Genomic DNA, 19003 nt, shown 5'->3' on the forward strand with positions numbered 1-19003 from the left:
TATAATACTAAAAACAAATACATAAAACAAGAAATTGTAATAGCATCCAGGAAAGATAACGATTAAGTTAGCATTCTTATGGCATTTGCTGGTGTCATCATTATAACTTTTGCTCATGTTTATTATTAATACACCCACCTATGAAACACGTGCCTCGATCTATTAACTCGTGAAATGATACTTCGGAATTCCAACGGCCAAGTTCTCTGCAAAACTAGTCTTTGCAATAGCCACTTGCACTACATTGGCACAGGCCTTGTGAAATATACAATGTGTCCCATATTCGCTTCCTAATACAGAGATCTCCGCTCCTATTATACCTACAGCAAAGGTTAAATGCGGAAAGTTTTTAAGGAAACTCAGTTCATTTGATAAACGGTTTGGCAAAGTGGATTTTGTTTTTCGCTAATAAATACAAAGCGATTAAATTGACAATTGTGACTGTGACATTCTTCAGACATTTTTTTAAGTAGGGTAAGATAACTGACATGTCTCAATCGTCTTGTGTTATGTTGCAACTCGCTTTAGCATTTATTTTTCTTATATTCGCCATATTGGATTTTTCTATTTTTGGAAAGAGCGTAAAATTTTCAGTAATGTCTCACAAGTAAACAAAAGATTAGTTAGGTTTATATTACTTTGCAAGTAGCCCATTTCACAGTAACATTAACCCATATTATCCCAAGCATAAAAAAAGTTATCAGTTTGTAAAAGTTGTAAAGCAGTGTAAGATTTAAAATCTATCTGTTAAATCTTTTGTTCGTTGACCGAAAATTTTAAAATCAAATCAATCACTTCGTCATCAAAAAACATAAAAAATATTGCAAACGGAGTTTTTCCAGAAAGCCTATTTTTTAGTTCCTCACATGATCTAAATTCATCGGATATAGGTGTGTGAGTGTACTCAATCTGACCTTTCTTCCATTTGACAGTAGAAGCAAGCCTGTCGTTTACAGAAAGCATACGTCTACTTTTGAATTCCAGGGTTTCATCATCTGATGAGTCCCATTCTGGTTCAGTAGTAGTTGATGAATTACAGGACTGTTGAGGGACAGCTGTATCATTCGGTGTATGTAACTCGAAAGTTCCAACTATTTCAGTTGGTTCCCCAAACTCTTGTAGATTTATGTTATCGTTCATATCTTCTTCGACAGTCAAGGTATCCACGTCGGGTGGAATATGGACCACGTCAATATGTTCTGTAAATATTTTTTCACGTTATTTTTAACATAAATTTACCAGCAATGGAATGCTACAATTCATAAGAATACGTAAATCAAAATTATACTTACGACTTTCATTGTTTTTGTCCTCATCCATCACGATCTCCTCCATAGCCGCCTCTAATTCCTTTTGAGTCAAATACCTCCGAAATGCCATATTATACGAACTGTAATGTTCACTGCATAAGGCACAAATTTATACTAAAGAACACGCTAATTGTTGAATGTTTATTGTACATGCGCTGTCTTGTCTAGACTTGCAATAGCAGAGTTTTGTTTTACAGATAAAACCAGATTCAGCATTCAAGCACCAGCAAATATTTTCAAAAAATAACGCATAATGAATACATTATTTCCAATGTTTGTTTTCTGCGATGTAATCTACATGTTATAGACTTAACAAAAATGGCAATACAAATTCAAAATATTTTTTTTTACTATTTTGGATTTACTTGATAATGTCATACAACTTGATGTACCGCTTTTGTTAACTTTTGAAGTCATATATAAGATCTTTCCTTTACACATAAATTAGCGATTTCTACGGTTTTATGTCCTTTAGTAGTGATAATAATAAAATTTATAAATGGATGTGCAAAAATATTTCCTGGATGTGACAAAATGGGTTAATAAGTAATATATGAAAGTCGCAAAAACGCATTGAATTTTCCATAGAACATGAATATAAACGACGACTCAATAAGTCAGATGTATTATGTTGTATGTAGTATGTTTTTTATAAAGATTCAGTGAAAAGTCTTCATTAATTTAATTAACACTTAAAAAACATACAAGTTCGAATGAAATTGAAAAAGAAAATCGCGACAGCAATAATTTACAAGTAATGTATTGTACAAGCTAATTACAAAATTACACAGATTTGCAAAATGGCGTCCATTTGGATCGAGAGCTTTTTGACAATTGGTGACTGTTTTCTGCACAACCGTAGCAAGTGTATTTCCGTTATTGTTTTTCAATGTGTCTCTAATCTCGGAAGGGTTAACAAATTCATAGACCAAATTTTTTGTGTGGCCCCAGAGGAATAAATTCCAGGACGAAAGGTCGGGAGGTCAAAATATCGGACCATTTAATAAAATAATTCTACCATCAATTTGCCCGCTTTAGAAGTTCCTGATTCGAATATTGTTACATTTATGATTTTAATAAGAGAAAATATACTACCTACTAATTAAAATACAACTTTGATACTTTGAATTATTTAATGTCAAACATACGTCTTCTAGATGGAAAAAAGGTGACAAATGAATCATCGTCTACTTATAAAATAGTTAATTAAAACCCAACTTTGAGAAGTGTGGTGAAAAATTTTGTGCACTTGTAAAAGCCCAACGTGGCGACGAAGTTGAGACGGGTTGCGGGATAACAAATGATGATTGACGCATGTCATACAGGTATTAAGGTATGGTTTCGTTAGAACTTTCGATAGCGGCGTCTGATGGTCTAGTTTGTTTGGGACCGTTTTTTTTTGATGCGCGGCGACAACGACGGCGGTCCCTGTCCGAGTGACGACATTCCATAGATTTTTTTCGTTACTTCTTGATGATATTTTCATCTTCCAAATTAGAAAGTACGAGGCATTATATGATCGAGAGCATGCTGATTATAAAGGTTTTCATATGAAGGAAAGAATTTGGACAGAGATCGGTAAAATCATAGGATAAATTGGAAAGTAAAAAAAAATAAAAATTTGGAACCTATTTATTTACAGTGGTATTGGAATTATTCTATAAAAAAACAAGGTTAAGTAGTTTTTAGACAGTGATAACTTGAAATAATCAAGTAAATACTTGGTAATTAAAAATGTATCTCTTCGGTCGCGCTGTTGAAAATGAAAACAGTACCTATTTTAATTAGAGACTAGGTAATTAAACCCTATTTAAACGTGTAACATGATGATCTTGCCAACGTCGCGCCCTCTTCATTAAACGAATTTGTACAACTTTCTCGTATATGGAATCCTTTTTGATAAGCAATTGCTCCTGTACGTCTTATTCCAACTAATCATGTTGGTGCTATGATATCAATGAAGGAGATATTATTAGGTTCTAAGTAACCCGATCGAAGAAAATTGTGCAGGCAACAAGCACTTAGAAATATGTCATCACAAATTTGGGGACTTATAGCAATCGCAGCCAATGATACACCAAAAACTTGACAGAGAAGTTCGAACGCATTTTTTGTTACCGTGCGTGCTCGGGAGTGCCCATAATTAAAAATTTCTTTTGGTTTATTTATATTCGCAGCTGCCTTCGTGTAAGCTTTTAAAACATGTCTTTGCAGCTGAAATGTCTTATCTTGAATTATTACACAAGGCAAAATTTTATTAGATCGAGGAAGTATAGTCTCTGAAGGAAAAAAGAATTCAGATCTAACTTGTTGGATTTGGAAAATGTTCCGCCTTCTTTTCCGCACGACCCTACATCGATAGCTATAAACATCAAATTCGCAACCACCATTTCCAGCAAGGCGATAGTAAAATATTCTCTGTAGTTAAAATAAAGCGAACCGCTTATGCTGGGGTAGACAATCATTATATGCTTCGTTATATGCTATAGCTGCAACACAATTTGGAGAATTTCATTTCATTCAGAAGTCTATAGCATTTTTAATGATTTAATGATTCATGCGTGAGAGATGGAATAAATTGTTTTAGAAGACGCGTTCTTGGTGGACGAAGTGTAACTCCTATGTCACAGTGAAACAGGGAATGCAAAAGCTAATGATCCATATGACTCCGGTTGCCATATACCTGTAAAAAATTAAAAAACAACAGCACCTACATATCAGTTTTTTTTATCATCTTTCTTATTCGAATTTGAATTTTTATATCAAATATTCATCATAAATTTAAAACATGTCATTTTAGTTAAAGACTGTAGGAAACGTCGGAAATCGATTCGATTGGATCTTGTGTAGCAAGTAAACCTTTGAAGTGTCAACAATTTAATTAACATGTATAGAACTTTTACAGTCAATTAACAAAAACTTCCTTTTTGGAATTGGAAGCACTCGCACCTGAGGAAACCGTTCGACCGATGTTATCGCAGCAACGATCATTAAAACCCAAAGAATATACATTACAGGCATTTTCGCAAACATCTGAAAAGTAAGTTCTCAAATATTTACAAATTACTTAACGTTTTCACTGAATTGTCTATACTATGCTTATTATCTGAGAGCATTAGTAGAATTTTTTAAATCTTTACTCACAAAACTTAAAATAAAATAAAACTGCTGCTTATTTTTAGTTTGTTTTCTGATTATGATTTTCACAATTTCTGCTTCTTTTTCGTTTTACATTAACAGAAAAACAGTTGTCCGATCGTAAATCTGAAGGCGGTCATGAAGTGCAATAAGTCTCCTCTGAAACTTTCCCTATTTAACCTTTGCTGAGATCTCTGTATTGAGAAGCGAATTTTTTATTTCGGGCATAATTTTTAACGAGATATTAGAAAGACATTAAGTTAATGCACAACCGCACTGCAAAATGTGTCTGAAAATGCAATATTATCCCAATTACCCTGCAAGTTAGATATTACATTTCTGTTTCTGTAAATTAAGGTTACCACTGTATGAGAGTCTTTCAATGTATTTTATTAGTTAATGCTATTTCCATAATTAAATGTAACCTGAACAGCTTTCTGCGTCTAAGTGATGACCTATATTATTTGACGGGAATCGTTAATTGAAGAGCAAATAAGCCGTTTATAATTGATACGTCAAACGCTAAATTAACAAACCATTCGACGTCAATCGGTTCGTTTGGGATTCCGGAAGTAATATTTCCGTGAATAAATCTTCACCGACTTTTAGTTAGAAAATGCGTCGGAATCTCTTTTATAATTTATAATTTTAATTTTTTCGCTCGAAACCGAGAAAAAGTTTTCACATCCGCATTATTTTTCATTCGATCCTCTAAACGCGTCGAATTCTTAAGGAAATAAATCTGTTTTTCTATGACTCGCAACTTTTCAACTTTTTACTTAAAAACTTATCAAACTCTGGAAAAATAATTAATCTCGTCAAGTTTGTACCATTAGGGTTTATTCATACCAACTTTTAATAGATGTCTTTTGTGTTTAATTTCCTTTTGGCTTATTGTTCGCTTATATTTATTTCAATTTAATGGCAATCTCACGGCGTTTCAGTACAAATTTCAATTTAACGATATTGTGCCCCAAAACACTACGATCCTTTGTTATTTTGTTATATTTATTGATTTATTGTGTGTAATATAGTTCATAGAATGTATATTTTCTGTTTACTGCAATAAATGTTCATGAAAATAATTCTGATAGATGTGTGCGAGCATGAAAAAAGAATTACAAAAAAAATGTTTTCAAAGAAACTTCCACAGGCTACTGTGGTACTATTTACAAATCTTCTGGATTCCTCTTGCATCGGAAACACATTTCATCAAAACTCTATGCGTAATTTGCATCAGGAGGGAGAATAGATTGTAATGTAATTATTTTGTAACTATGCATATTATGTTTGTTCAGTATCTGTTGAATGGACAAATAACATATGCCTAAATTATCTTTAGTGCTCGGAATGGACGCATTTGGTTCGTGAAAGTATGCTAAAACGTTCGTTTCATTTCCTTCTGAGTTTGTAACAGGCTTTGGAAGTTCCCTTCTTCGTAGGTTTCGAAAATTTTTTGGCAAATGTGGATATTTTTCATTAAATCTTCTCAATCTGAAATCGCTTCCTTAAACAAATGCAACTATTGACTATGAAAATGAGAAATCCGAATGCTAGACATGCTAGCTATTTTTTTTTATAGAAAACGTCACCATGGCCGGCCAGAGCCTGCTACCGAGATGAAATGTGATTACTTTAATTCTCTTTAATTGCATGTTTGGTTTATTGCTTATAACTCGAGAATCAATGAAAATAGATATACCATAGCTGGGTACTATTAGATGGCAAATTTACTCATTTACGTGAGTGATCCATTTGAAATTCCCACTTAATATGGATTTTTATATCTTGCCAACTGGGTTTTATCTTATGAAGGCACTGTAGGCGATAATTTAGTTCTCATACTATATTATGATAAAGCAAGTTTAATAGGGAACCGCGGCCAAAAATTCAAGTATATAGCTGTACGGGTTTCAAAAAAAATATTATTATATATCGGGTTCTTTGTCGCCTAATTTCTTAAAAAGTATTCTTGATCTCCGAAAATGTTCAAGATAGGTGTGGTGCATGTTACATAAAAAAGTTCCAGAATGTTTCGTAGATTCTAAAGTTGTAATAATACACATTTATACTTTACTTTATACTTTATACAAATTTACTTTGAAAATAGCAACATTATATTATTATAATGGTGGCGTTTAAGTGTCTACCATATTAAGATTGCAGCTATTTGCATTTCGGTGGCCTTGTAAAAAAATGCCTTTTCCACCTGTAGAAGTGTTTTTCAAATCCCAACAACCAACTTTTTCTACTCCCGTCCTTAAAATATCTAATTATACACCGATTCAGCGTGCGGAAAGCGTCATTCTACCACGTCAGTTTCGGTTTTCAGAGATCCGAGTCACTTCGGACATTTCCGGGATATTGGGAGCAATGGAATGTTTTCGGAGATAATGCCGCACCGCTTGAATTTTGACGTTTGCTCATTCTGACGCTAATATCAGTGAATTGTTTTGCAAAATGTACCCCTACCAACGGTTGTAGAAAAATTATAGTATGCACCACGTTCGTTAAAAGTCACGAGTTTAGTTGCCACGAGCGGAGTGTATCAGAGCTAGTGTTCAATAAATAAATAATCAAATGTCTTTTTATAAAACTTCTGGATTCCTGCTGCGTCGGTTTTTGTTGACTCGAAATAGTTAACGTTTCGATCATCCTGTTGGCTTCTTCAGAGCTTGTCTGAAACTGGCTCGCATTTTACTCTGTACCTGCTTTTATGTTGTTTGTGGGGAGCGGAGCCAAATGAGGGGCATAAACACAGTCTCGGATGACTGATTCCAATATTGGTGACAGAGACAAAAATCCACATTAATAGTATATTATGCAACAAGTGAGGTGAACGGCATTTGACTCACGAGTTTATTTGACACGAGCGGAGCGAGTTTTTAATAAACGAGTGAGTTTACCGAACGTGTTGCATACTATACTTTTTCTACGACCGTTAGTTTTTGGGTACATTTTCGCAAAACAACACTAATACATTCACTGACATGACCGTCAGAATTGACAAACGTGAATATTCAAAGCGTGGGAAATATCTGAGAAAACATCCGATTGCTCCCAAATCCGTGCGGTAAAATCCCGTCAATATCCGAAGTGGCTCGGATTCGTGGGAAACGAAACTGACGTGGTAAAGTGACGCTTCCCGCGCGCTAGATTGGTGGGTAATTAGGTATTTTACAGACAGGAGTAGAAAAATGTATTAAACGTTCCATCACAAAATACACTTCACCACAATTTTCAGAACATTGGAAACGCAATTGATCTGTTGAAATGAATATTAATTATTATTAATCATATTGTTGGCGTTTTAACAGTAAATTTATGTATATTGTGCTAAAAGAACGAATATTGATATTTAATAAAAAGAAAAAAAATAAAAAATTAAATAAAAATATTCCGAAAGATACCGACATTATTTGGTTTTTATTTACAATATTAAAATGCGGTTTTCACTAGGGTGTTAGAAGCGTATTTGGCGATCTTTTGTTGCAATAAAATAATTTTATTTATAATGATGTTGCATAACGCCCCCTAGCGGCGCTACAAACAATCGAAATAAATTTGCTCAGACCCCTTTTGAACAAATTTGACAAAATGCTTTCAGCCATTCTGAAGATACTGACATTTATTTTCGAAAAAACAGCTGTTGAACGAACGCCATTTTTTATATTTTGTATTCGATTATAAACTGTCACTTTAGAAAAAAAATCAAATGTTTGACTGGAGTCGATTGTTGCCAAACTATACTCTCTCCCATGTACATATTTTTAAATAATAATATAAATATGCTTAATAATAACAACAGAATAACAGAAGCATTAGACCACGGTCAAACATTTAACGCCTTCTCATTTTAGAATATATTTTTTAAGGAAACTATTACTATTACTATTCTTTAATGCATTAAGATGAAAATATCCTTTTTTATATCCAGATAATATACATCGGTCACATTTTTCTTACGAATTTTATTTGAAGCTACAATTAATGAATATAAAAGCAAAAGGAAAGTTAGTTATTGTCGCACGATAATACCGGTTTTCACTTACAACGATATTTGGACTAACCAGAATGTAAACAAAATCGAACAATAGTGCAACAATAAGTAGATGTGTTTATGGGGCCATGTTTTAAGCATTATGCAGGCAACGCGTTTCGATTCACCGAAACTTTGGTATAAACAAACTTTTGCGGCTTCGAACAGAATTTCAACTCTCTTCAGGTAAAACTTAGATGTCGGGCCGTTAACTTTATTATTTCGGTCCAATCTTCGTTACAGCTGTTGTAGGGGAAACGCGAATCGAGGATTAAAGCGAGAAATTATGAATCTGATAAAAGTTTGAATGAACAATCGGGGATTAATTTTGTATCGGTCGGGAAAGCGCGGTGTTTTAATTTTCTGCCTCTCAAGTTGTTCCGCTATAAAAAATACTTTAAAAGTATGATCAACTGACCTTGGTAATCAAAACGTTTTATACAGGGTTATTCAAGCTAAACAGTGTCGAATGTGGTGACCAAAATAAAAGTTTTTGACGAAGTTTAACATTTCGGTTAAGTGCTTACTTTCTCTAAAGGTTGAACCACAAGTGCTAAAAGTAAGTTGTATTTTAGAAAAATGGAACTCCCTATACAGAAGAAAAATACGTATGTTAGTGCATGAAAATGCGCAATGTGTTGAAAGTGATATTTTTCTTAAATTTAATGACACACAGGCATAAGAGATTAATAACAATGACAGTTTTCATGATACGATCTGTGAGATGCATATTTTTACCTAAAACGGAGAATCTATTTGAAGGTTGACTGGAGCTTGACACTAATACCGAATTTGGAGTTCCTACCTACGAAACTTTTGATATTTTTACCTATTTGGAAATAACTGAAATTTTCAATTTGGTAATTAAGTTTCCAGTTGCCATCACACCACATTTTAAACCTTCTTATTTTGGTTTATATTGATATCTGTTGCTCTATGGCGGATCAGTTATACCCTGAATATTGAAGCAAGTTTGAATTCTAGGGTCAAAGTTGTTTTCAAACTACAGTCAAAAATGTCCATAATTATAATATTATAAATAATTAGCTCTTTGCACCAATTTTTTGGCAATTTATCATCACAATCACTATGGTTCTCGAAACATCCAGTTTAAATCGCCACTTGGAGATTTTTAGTCATACAGAAACCCAAATAAGGGGAAAATTCACATCAAGGATAAACTATAAAAAACTAATAAAAAAAAATTGATTAATTGAGCTAATTGATAGTATACTAAAAAGCAAAAAGTATACTATGGAACGCGTTGATAAATTTCTTCAGTATATCTTCTAAATAAATAACAACAAATACCGGTATAATAAATTTATGTAATAACATAAATTTCGTAACATTTTACTAGACGGATTTCAAAGAAACATTGCTTTAGAAGTTTATGATGGCAGTTCCGTCCATTTTTATCTATAATGTAATTCAAGTACATTTTTTAATTTGTGTGTGGTGTTGCTGTTTCAATTGCTTCATGCCGAATGGAAATTTAACGTGTCAGTTAAAATAATTTGCAGCTAGATCGACCTTGTGACTGTTGTAAACAACCATTCCTGTTCTCTTCTGAATTATCAGATCTTCGAAATTCCACTTCTTGTAAAGCAACTTATAGCATTCGATTTCTAAAAATAAAGGCGTGGTCAAATTTCACTCTCTATATGTCAACTCAAGTCGAACATCGTTATCTATAACCTATGATTTTACACTAACCTATGATAATACTTTCTTTGTTGCGATAAAGAACATGACACTATAACTTGGCTAAAACTAATCAACACACCAAAATTTTGCAAATATTGCAACCCAGAAATATATTGAAAATGTTTTTTATTATGTTTTATAAATTTTCTAGGGTCGAAAATGAAGTAAAATACTAATTACTAATCTAAAATTATATTATTACAGGAGAGCGCAAATCGGTCGACAGAAGATAAAAGGGTAGGTATACAAATCACATTACCCTTAACAATTATTTTTTAAAGCTAAAACGAAATGTTGTTAATGCCAAAAATGATTTATAGAATATTCTACAGTAGAAATATAATCATATTTAAAGAAATATAGTCATGGGAAAGTAAATAGAGTCAAAATCGATTAAAATAGAATTTAAAAATTACAATGATTTTTTTAAAAACAAACCTCTACCTTTTTTTTAGAAGAATTGTCTTTTATGTTGATATCAAAGACGCTTGAATACTCTTCACTGTCTTGTAATCCAAATTAATAACTGCTTACTTAGTAACACATGTTGCCAAAACAATTAATACCCTTGTGTCGCTTGCAACACCTCATGTCAATCATGGCAACCTCATATGTTTATCAGAATAATGAAAATTAATTAATAAATAATTGTTACTTACAAATATTGTACAGGGTGTTTCATAAACACTTTGAAAAATTAATATATAAATAAAATGGAACACTGTATGTTTTTTCATCTGAGAAATATTCATATGACACCCTGATTTGAATTTGAATGCGATGTTGCCAACTTGATGATGACTTGATCTATTCCTAAAATATGCTACCTTTATAATATTAAAAATGCATTTACAAGAGTATTTATTTTGTACAGGGTATTTTTCAAAGTCTTGCCGACTTGATGACTTTTAAACTAAATTTTCATTGATTTTTTTTAATGGAATACCCTGTATCGAACTACCTTATTTTGTTCAGCTATGGCATCTTTAGAACTTTCGTTAAGATTTCCTTATGCAAATTGATTCAAGTTTTTCCTTAATGTTTGTTTTTATTGATCATTTACAACAATACAATAACAAATCGCTTATCTAGTAAGCTCTGAATATAAAATAAAAAATGATACAATATAATTTAAAGTATTACCACCCTCGTTAGTTGAAAACACTTTTTATCGCTAATTAATTGTTTCTCTAATTTTTATTTTCCACAAATATGGATATTCGTTAATTAGTTTAGTCTAGTCTAGTCATCACATCTTAATCAAAATAATCCTTTTTTCTTCCTTCTGTTTATATTTGTTTGTGTTTATATTCCTTCTTTAGCTGCTGACTGTAAGTAAAACCAAAAAAATACCCACTTTTAAATATTATTTGGTAATACCAAAGCGCAAACTAGAAAAACAACGTAGTAAACGTTGTATAGAAATTTATTTTAATTTATTTACCATTCAGGGCCCACTAGATAGCAATAAATTAATCCATCTTTGTAAATGTTTTTATTTATATATTTTATTATTAACTTTTAGGCTACATTATTATTAGATACACCACAAAAAAACAAAAGATAAATAAAAACCAAATTCCTCTAGAGCTTCACCGATTGTTCATCAATGTATGGAAAGTATAGCTTAATAGTACTCTCTTCACTTCTCTTTTGAAAGTTGGAAGTTTGAGCGTTTGGTGACAAATAAGAAAATTTTCTGCCAAAATATTGGAATGTCTTTTTAATATACTCATAACGATTTATCATAACCAAGGTTGTTTCTATTTCTTATGGCATATGCGTAATAAGTGTTGTTATGAGAACAGATTCCGCTGTTGAATGTAAATAAGAGTTTTCTTGTTGTTGCCGTTATAATTTTGTTGTCTTTAAATTAAATTTCTTATCTTTAAATTAAACACAACCCCATAGGCATAACTAAGAGACAAATATGCATTCGCATAATACGCGATTATCAAATTATTTTTTTTTAATTAATTGATTTAATAACCAAATTGTTATAGGAGAAATACAGGGCGTCCCAATTAAAACAATCATAAAAAAATGTATGAAATAATTACTAAGATGCTTTATCGAACTCTTAATAATGCATTTAACTATATTATGGGCCATTTTTAATAGTATGAAGGCAGCAGATTGACAAATATTACACAGGAGCACGCTTTAATATTTTAATAATAAAAGTATTGAAGTCTAAAAATATTCACGCTATAATGAAACACCCTGTACAGTTGCTACTGCTCTTAGCTGCATATGTTACATATGAAAGGACAGACTCTTATGTGAGTCTCTTATTTTAATGGATCATTGCATCACCCAGAATACTTGTAGCACCAAGTAAAATCAAATCGGAGCGGGAAACGTTACTAATTCTATATTAAACTCGGGATCAGGAAAAACGCAGTGCAGCATATTCTTCAAAGCAATTTCCACAGGCTACAGTATTACTATTCACGGTTGTTGACAAATCGAATTTGCTATCATTTCGCCAATCATCTTGTTAGTGTCTTCTATTCTCTAATTTCCTTAAAATATACCATCATTAAATCCTCATATGTTTATAAAATTCTTCGTAGATATAGTTAAAGAGGAAGAATTTATTATACCCGCAAAGCAAAACTAAATTCTCTATCTCTACATTTTGAAATTGCTTTCGTCTCGTCCCCATCCAAGTTTGATTCTATTTCTAATATGAAAATTTACATCTATCTTCAGCCCACAATCATCGTTGTAGATAGCAGTAGAGCATATTTTAACAATTGAAGATTCTAGTAATAATCTCACATTTCATGAAGCGCGGGATAGAATTTATAGGATATTTTGAACAAAGTGTTTACTTGTTTATTGTACCGATATTCGTAATCTAATAAAGAAACTTGGTACAGACTACAATTCTGATAATTGGAGGCTTTTTATTGACTCATCCAAGCTGTTCATTAGCACAACGTAAATCTGTGCAAATCAAAAAATACCACGAAAATTTAGAATTACTGCTTACTGCTTAACAATCAAATATAAAGACTATAATTCTATGATTTGTGGTGACTTAAAAATTGTGGGACGTCTACTAGGTCAACAGTCAGGATATACGAAGTACCTTTGTTTTTTGTGTGAATGGAAAAATAGAAACAGACAGAAACTTGGGGTGAAAAAGGACTGGCCAATAAGGGTTAATTTAATTCCCGGATTAAAAAATGTTCTTCAAGATAATCTTATTGATCCACGAAAAATTCTCTTACCACCGTTGCATATTAAATTAGTGCTGGTGAAGCAGTAAGTTAAAGCTTTAAATAAAGATGGAACATGAAAATGCTAAACTAAAGAAAGCAATGTTTTTTCAAATAAGAGAAGAGAAGATCAGGACTTTGTGAATACTAAATGACAACGACATTGTAGAAAACATGTTAGAGAAATTTAGAGAAATGGGATGCAATATGAGAATAAAACTAACCTTTTTATGAGTGAGTGAGCAGCAAGGTGACAAATTCCACCAAGATATACAAGTAATGGAACGCAGATATCAAGCTTGATAGAACATTGCAAAAATATCAGATTACTGCTGGTAATTAAAAAGGGACAATCCAACCCTTAACAAAGTTTTTCTACCAAGAGTGAGAGATCTTCCAAAAATAAAAGAACTTAACTAATGTTTCGCGACTCTGTTATTTAATTTAAATTTTTTAATTCGATCTTTGTTCTTGTACTAATAAAAATAATGTTTAAATTAACCGAGATCTTCATTTATTAATTATTTTAATGTTCATATACTTTACGACAATAAAAAGTATATTTTATATGTGTTTGTGAGTGGGCCGCCATCATCTAACAACGGCGCCAATATACTCGAATAAAGTGAATTAATTAAAATTTAGATGGGGCCGTGCGGGCCTGACGAAATTTGCATTGTCCGGCTTCCAATTTCCTTGTTTAAAAACGATGGCTATTGCGTCCTCACTCTGCCCTCCGGTGCAGCGTCAACAAATCCGAATTCGGACAACCGGTATGTGTGCTTTCTATTTCCGGTACGACGACAGTTTACTACATCGGCGGCAAAATTTACAGTGTAAATGGCCCGTTAAGTGGACTTATTTTCGACATTTCGGCTGACGCGCGAAAACGTCCCCTAATAAATGGACCGACGGCACTCAAAATGTTATTTATATATGACGAAATCAAATCATAAAAAAAAATTATATGAGATAGGGAATGTTGGAACAGTAACGAAACCTTTTCAATGAGACTTCCACAGGCTAGGGCTAGTGTAATACTATTTACAAATCTTTATTATTATTATTTATTATATTATTTCTACGAGGGGCTAAAGGAGGGGCATGAGCATTGTCTCAGATGACTAATTCCCATATTGGTGAAAGGTGAAAGACCTGAGTCGCGGTTAAGATTGCTTATACATTTCAATAGATTCTCTGATTTTTCGCTGGTAGAAGAATTGATTACATACAAGAATTTTGGTTTTATCTTGTAGAAGAATGTAGAATCCTCCTTTCCTAAAGTTCCTATTCCTGAAACTCTCAACAACAACTCCGAGAATCTGGAACCAAAAGTTCTCATGTTAATTTTTCTTATTACAGTGAGATTTTTGAACAATCTTCGGGAACAGCTATGGGTTCTCGATTATCACCAGTCACCGCGAATGTGTTTACGAAAGCTTTTGAAAACAAAGCCCTCAATACCTTCCATCTAAAACTAAAATTATGGAAATGAGATTTTGATTAAACTTTTGTTATTTGGCCTCTTGTTCAAGAATCTCTGCAAGATTTTCTTACCAATTTAAACTCTGTACATCCTAACACACGCTTTACCATTGAATTAGAAAATAATAATAATTTCCTATTCTTAGATATTATATGTATATATATATATATATATATATATATATATATATATATATATATATATATATATATATATATATATATATATATATATATATATATATATATATATATATATATATATATATATATATATATGATGACACTATACTCCGGGATATCATCCGTTCGCTCGTTGAACTCCGACTGGAATCCTGCATCCGACTGGAATCCTGCAAATCCTGCATCCGACCGGAATCCCGCAGACGCCCCGCCAAAATCCCACTTGGCATCCTCAACGCCCGCGCTCCGAAAACACTTTATATATATATATATATATATATATATATATATATATATATATATATATATATATATATATATATATATATATATATATATATATATATATATAACCTGTTTACAGAAAACCTATTCACTCACACCGATACCTTAATGCATTTTCAAATTACCTTCACACTCAAAAATCAACGTTTATCAACTCTCTTGTTTACAGAGTCATTCATAACAAAGCTGAAAATTTTAGTTTATCTTCTACCCAGAATTATATTGAAAATTTTTAAAAACCAAAGTCAACAATAGTCAACCATCAAACTTTCTTCAACTACCAAACACTGTGCTAAATGTATCATCGCACCAATTTTTTGAGACGGAAAATTCAGTTCTTGCAAAAGGTTCCGACTTCGTCATTATCCCTATAGAGGAAATCATTTCTGATGTCGAGTCTATCCTAAACAAACCGCTATCTCAAACAGCTAATAAAATTCGTTAAATCTGGTATTATGCTCTTTCAGAATCCATGAAAGAGTCACCCCTCATGAATCTAAAATTCCTCGTCTCTACCGCTCTCCCTAAGATTCACAACCTAGGATTACATATTATCAGCACATTCTTTCCTCTAGCATATTCCCTAGCAAAATATCTAACTTCTATGTTAAAACATTTTACACGGAAAGATTAGAACCACAGGATACAATAATAATAATAAATAGCCTTTATTATAACAAAAAAAAAACAATATACAATATTAATATTTTTCAAAACAAAGTAAACTGCGCTCAAAAGCGGCCCAGTCTAGCTTTAAATAGCTACTCCAGTATTAATAATTTGCACACTATTTATTGAAATAAAAAATGGTTGAACAACAAATAAAATATGAAAAATACCTGCAAGTCGGAAGAATAACATAACTCTACTTCATACTACAGAAAATGCAATTGAAGATAAAGAATTTGATAACTCAATATAATCCCATGCTAACAACATAATTAGCAACACATTATTAGGAAAACTGTATTTGGAACAAATGATCTTTGTACCTTTTTTGAAATGAATGTAAATTTAAGTGACTGAATTTCCGTGAGAAAGAATTATACACACGAATTGCGTTGAGTGTGAAAGATCTACGAAACAAGGCACCTGTACCTAACATTCACAGAATGGATAGTACTCCTAGGAGTAAGCCGGTCTCTCAGCAAAGTGGGTGAATCGAGGTTATGGATAATTGTCATAACGAATATGTTGAAATGAATAGCTCTTCCTTGTTCCATTTTAAGCCAATTATGTTGACGATATGCAGCAGATACATAGTCATATTTTCGAAGACCCATAATAAAACGAACACAAGCATTCTGCAACCTTTGAATATGGCACTTACACTCGTTATCAATAAAAAAACCATACATATTCAGTAGCTAAAATGTGAGAGAACAAGTCAATCACATAATTGTTGTTGTATTTTTTAAATATTCACGACATCTTAGATCCCAATCTATGATCACCCCCAAATTTTTTGTTGAATCGAAAATGAAAGTTTAAAATTATCTAACATGATATTAATTTTTTGTTTGTTTTGTTTTGTTTAGCTTTAAATTATGTTAAAGTTCACTAATCCTGTAAATACCTCTGCAAAAAAAAAAATAACGGCCCCAAAATGGAACCTTGCAGCACCCCAGAGAAAATTTCAATTTCTTTCGAATATCTGCTATCAGAGTATATTTTCTGATATCGATCTGAAAAATACGATTTAATCATCTCGTGTGAATTAACCGCAAACCCATAGAAATTCAGCTTGGAAATTAATAGGTCATGGTTCACCGTATCGAATGCCTTCGAAAAATCCAAAAGTATTAAGGCACTCATTAGTTTTTTGTCAGTGGCTCGGACAATATCATCAATGACACTTATAAGAGCATTCGCAGTACTCGACTTTCGTTTAAAACCGCACTGACTTTGTGGTACTATTCTATTATCCATTATATATGTATACATTTGATTATAAAGAACTTTTTCGTATATTTTTGATAGTGCCGGTAATGTACTTATTGTTCTTACGTCATTGAAACTTGTCGGGGCATTATTTTTAGCTAATGGTTTTCCAAGTGACATTTTCCAACTTTTTGGAAAATAGTTTATCTCTATGGAAGAATTAATAATGTGAATGACATACTTATCAATGTAAGCACTGCAGTATTTAAGCATAAGTGGAGAGATTTCGTCAACCCCAGTGGCATTTGTTTTAATTTCATGAATAGTAGAGCACCATTAAAACAATTGTCTTGATAATATTGTATTTTATCATTGCAGTTTGGTTTGTTTAGAAGTAACTGCGAAAAAATCGTATTAATTAAACTAAATCTTTGTAAAGCTGAATCTCTCTGCTTCATAAATATTGTAACATTTTCCGTCAACCAGGAAGCCTTTGGTTTACTTATACGTGACTCTTTAATTGGAGCATGTGCATCAAATAATATTAACAGTAAATTATTAAGCATTGTAATTTTCTCATCAATATTGTTTTCATAGATGCTATTGTCCCACGGTAAGTTGCACATATCATGTTGAAAATTGTTGACGTTAAAGTTTCTAAAAACGATACTTTAGAATCATGGGTTCAATAGGCTTTTTAAAGAAATCCAAATTGCAATAAATTAATTTATGGTCGGAAATGTGATGTGTATCTAAAGCGGCAGATTCGTTAGCAAGAAATCGCTTATTAACAAAAATCACATCAATGAACGTAGTATTAGTTGCTGTAATTCTTGTGGGTTCGTTTATAACTTGATAAAGATTGTAATTTTCAAATAAGAGTACTAGTAGATTATCGTGAGATAAAAGATTGACATTAAAGTTGCCGAGACAAATAGTGTCATCAACGGTGGGATAAGCATGGGAAAACATATTGTCTAAATCACCCAAAGCAGCGTTTAAATTAATATTGGGTGGCCTATGGAAACAAGAAAATGCGTTTTTTTTCCTTTTATGCAAATTTTTAAGATTAAGAATTCTAATCCACTATTTACATTAAAATTATGATTAATAACTTCTACATTTAAATGACTTTGAACATATGCAGTACTAAAAAAAAAAGAAATATGTGTAACCAATTACAATAAGTTATTACACAATAAATATTCAACTCAAGATAGACCAAATAAATATTGAGGGATAAGTAACAAAACAATAATGTTCTAAACGTATATAACAAATAATATTTGATGCTCTTTAGACAAAAGAGAGAAGAAAAAAAAAGAAACAATATACTAGGCATTGGCTAAGGATGCGACGCGACTTGTAAAAAAAAGGATGTGAAGTGTAAGAATGTCACTTACGTTATCACAATAATAATTCACCAGTGATACCCCAAAACACATAATATGTATATAAAGTACTCACGTCAAATTTAAAGTTGTAGACTATATTCAATCCCTTTTCAAAATAACATCGAGATCACCAACTGCAGTCACCATATGCACAACACCACTAACTTTTACATAGATATTCCCGTTTAATCTCTGGTTCGTTTCGACATAGAATGCCTCTTTACTAAAATCCCCGTTCCTAAACTTGACCAATATTTCAGATATATTAAAATCCGAGAATATAGATCCAAATCTTGACATCTTGAATAAAAAATGCCTGTCTAGAACATATTTTTCTTGTAAATGTCAGATTTA

General features: G+C 32.1%; 1 protein-coding gene across 2 annotated transcripts in view; it reads left to right on the forward strand.

Annotated features, from left to right (window-relative positions):
• LOC132705316 (carbonic anhydrase-related protein 10) overlaps window positions 1-19003 on the forward strand; it is a 544428-nt gene that overhangs the window by 519293 nt on the left and 6132 nt on the right. Inside the window, exon 9 of one of the 2 annotated variants that reach the window (XM_060675835.1) lies at window positions 10399-10431. The exons of the other annotated variant lie outside the window; for it this stretch is intronic. Coding sequence (XP_060531818.1) covers window positions 10399-10431 — 33 coding nt within the window. The remainder of the gene's footprint in view (window positions 1-10398; window positions 10432-19003) is intronic. 2 annotated transcript variants of the gene reach the window in all.

Source organism: Cylas formicarius, unplaced genomic scaffold (genome assembly GCF_029955315.1).
Source record: "Cylas formicarius isolate icCylForm1 unplaced genomic scaffold, icCylForm1.1 PGA_scaffold_7__23_contigs__length_41026272, whole genome shotgun sequence".
In the NCBI taxonomy this organism is placed as follows: domain Eukaryota; kingdom Metazoa; phylum Arthropoda; class Insecta; order Coleoptera; family Brentidae; genus Cylas; species Cylas formicarius.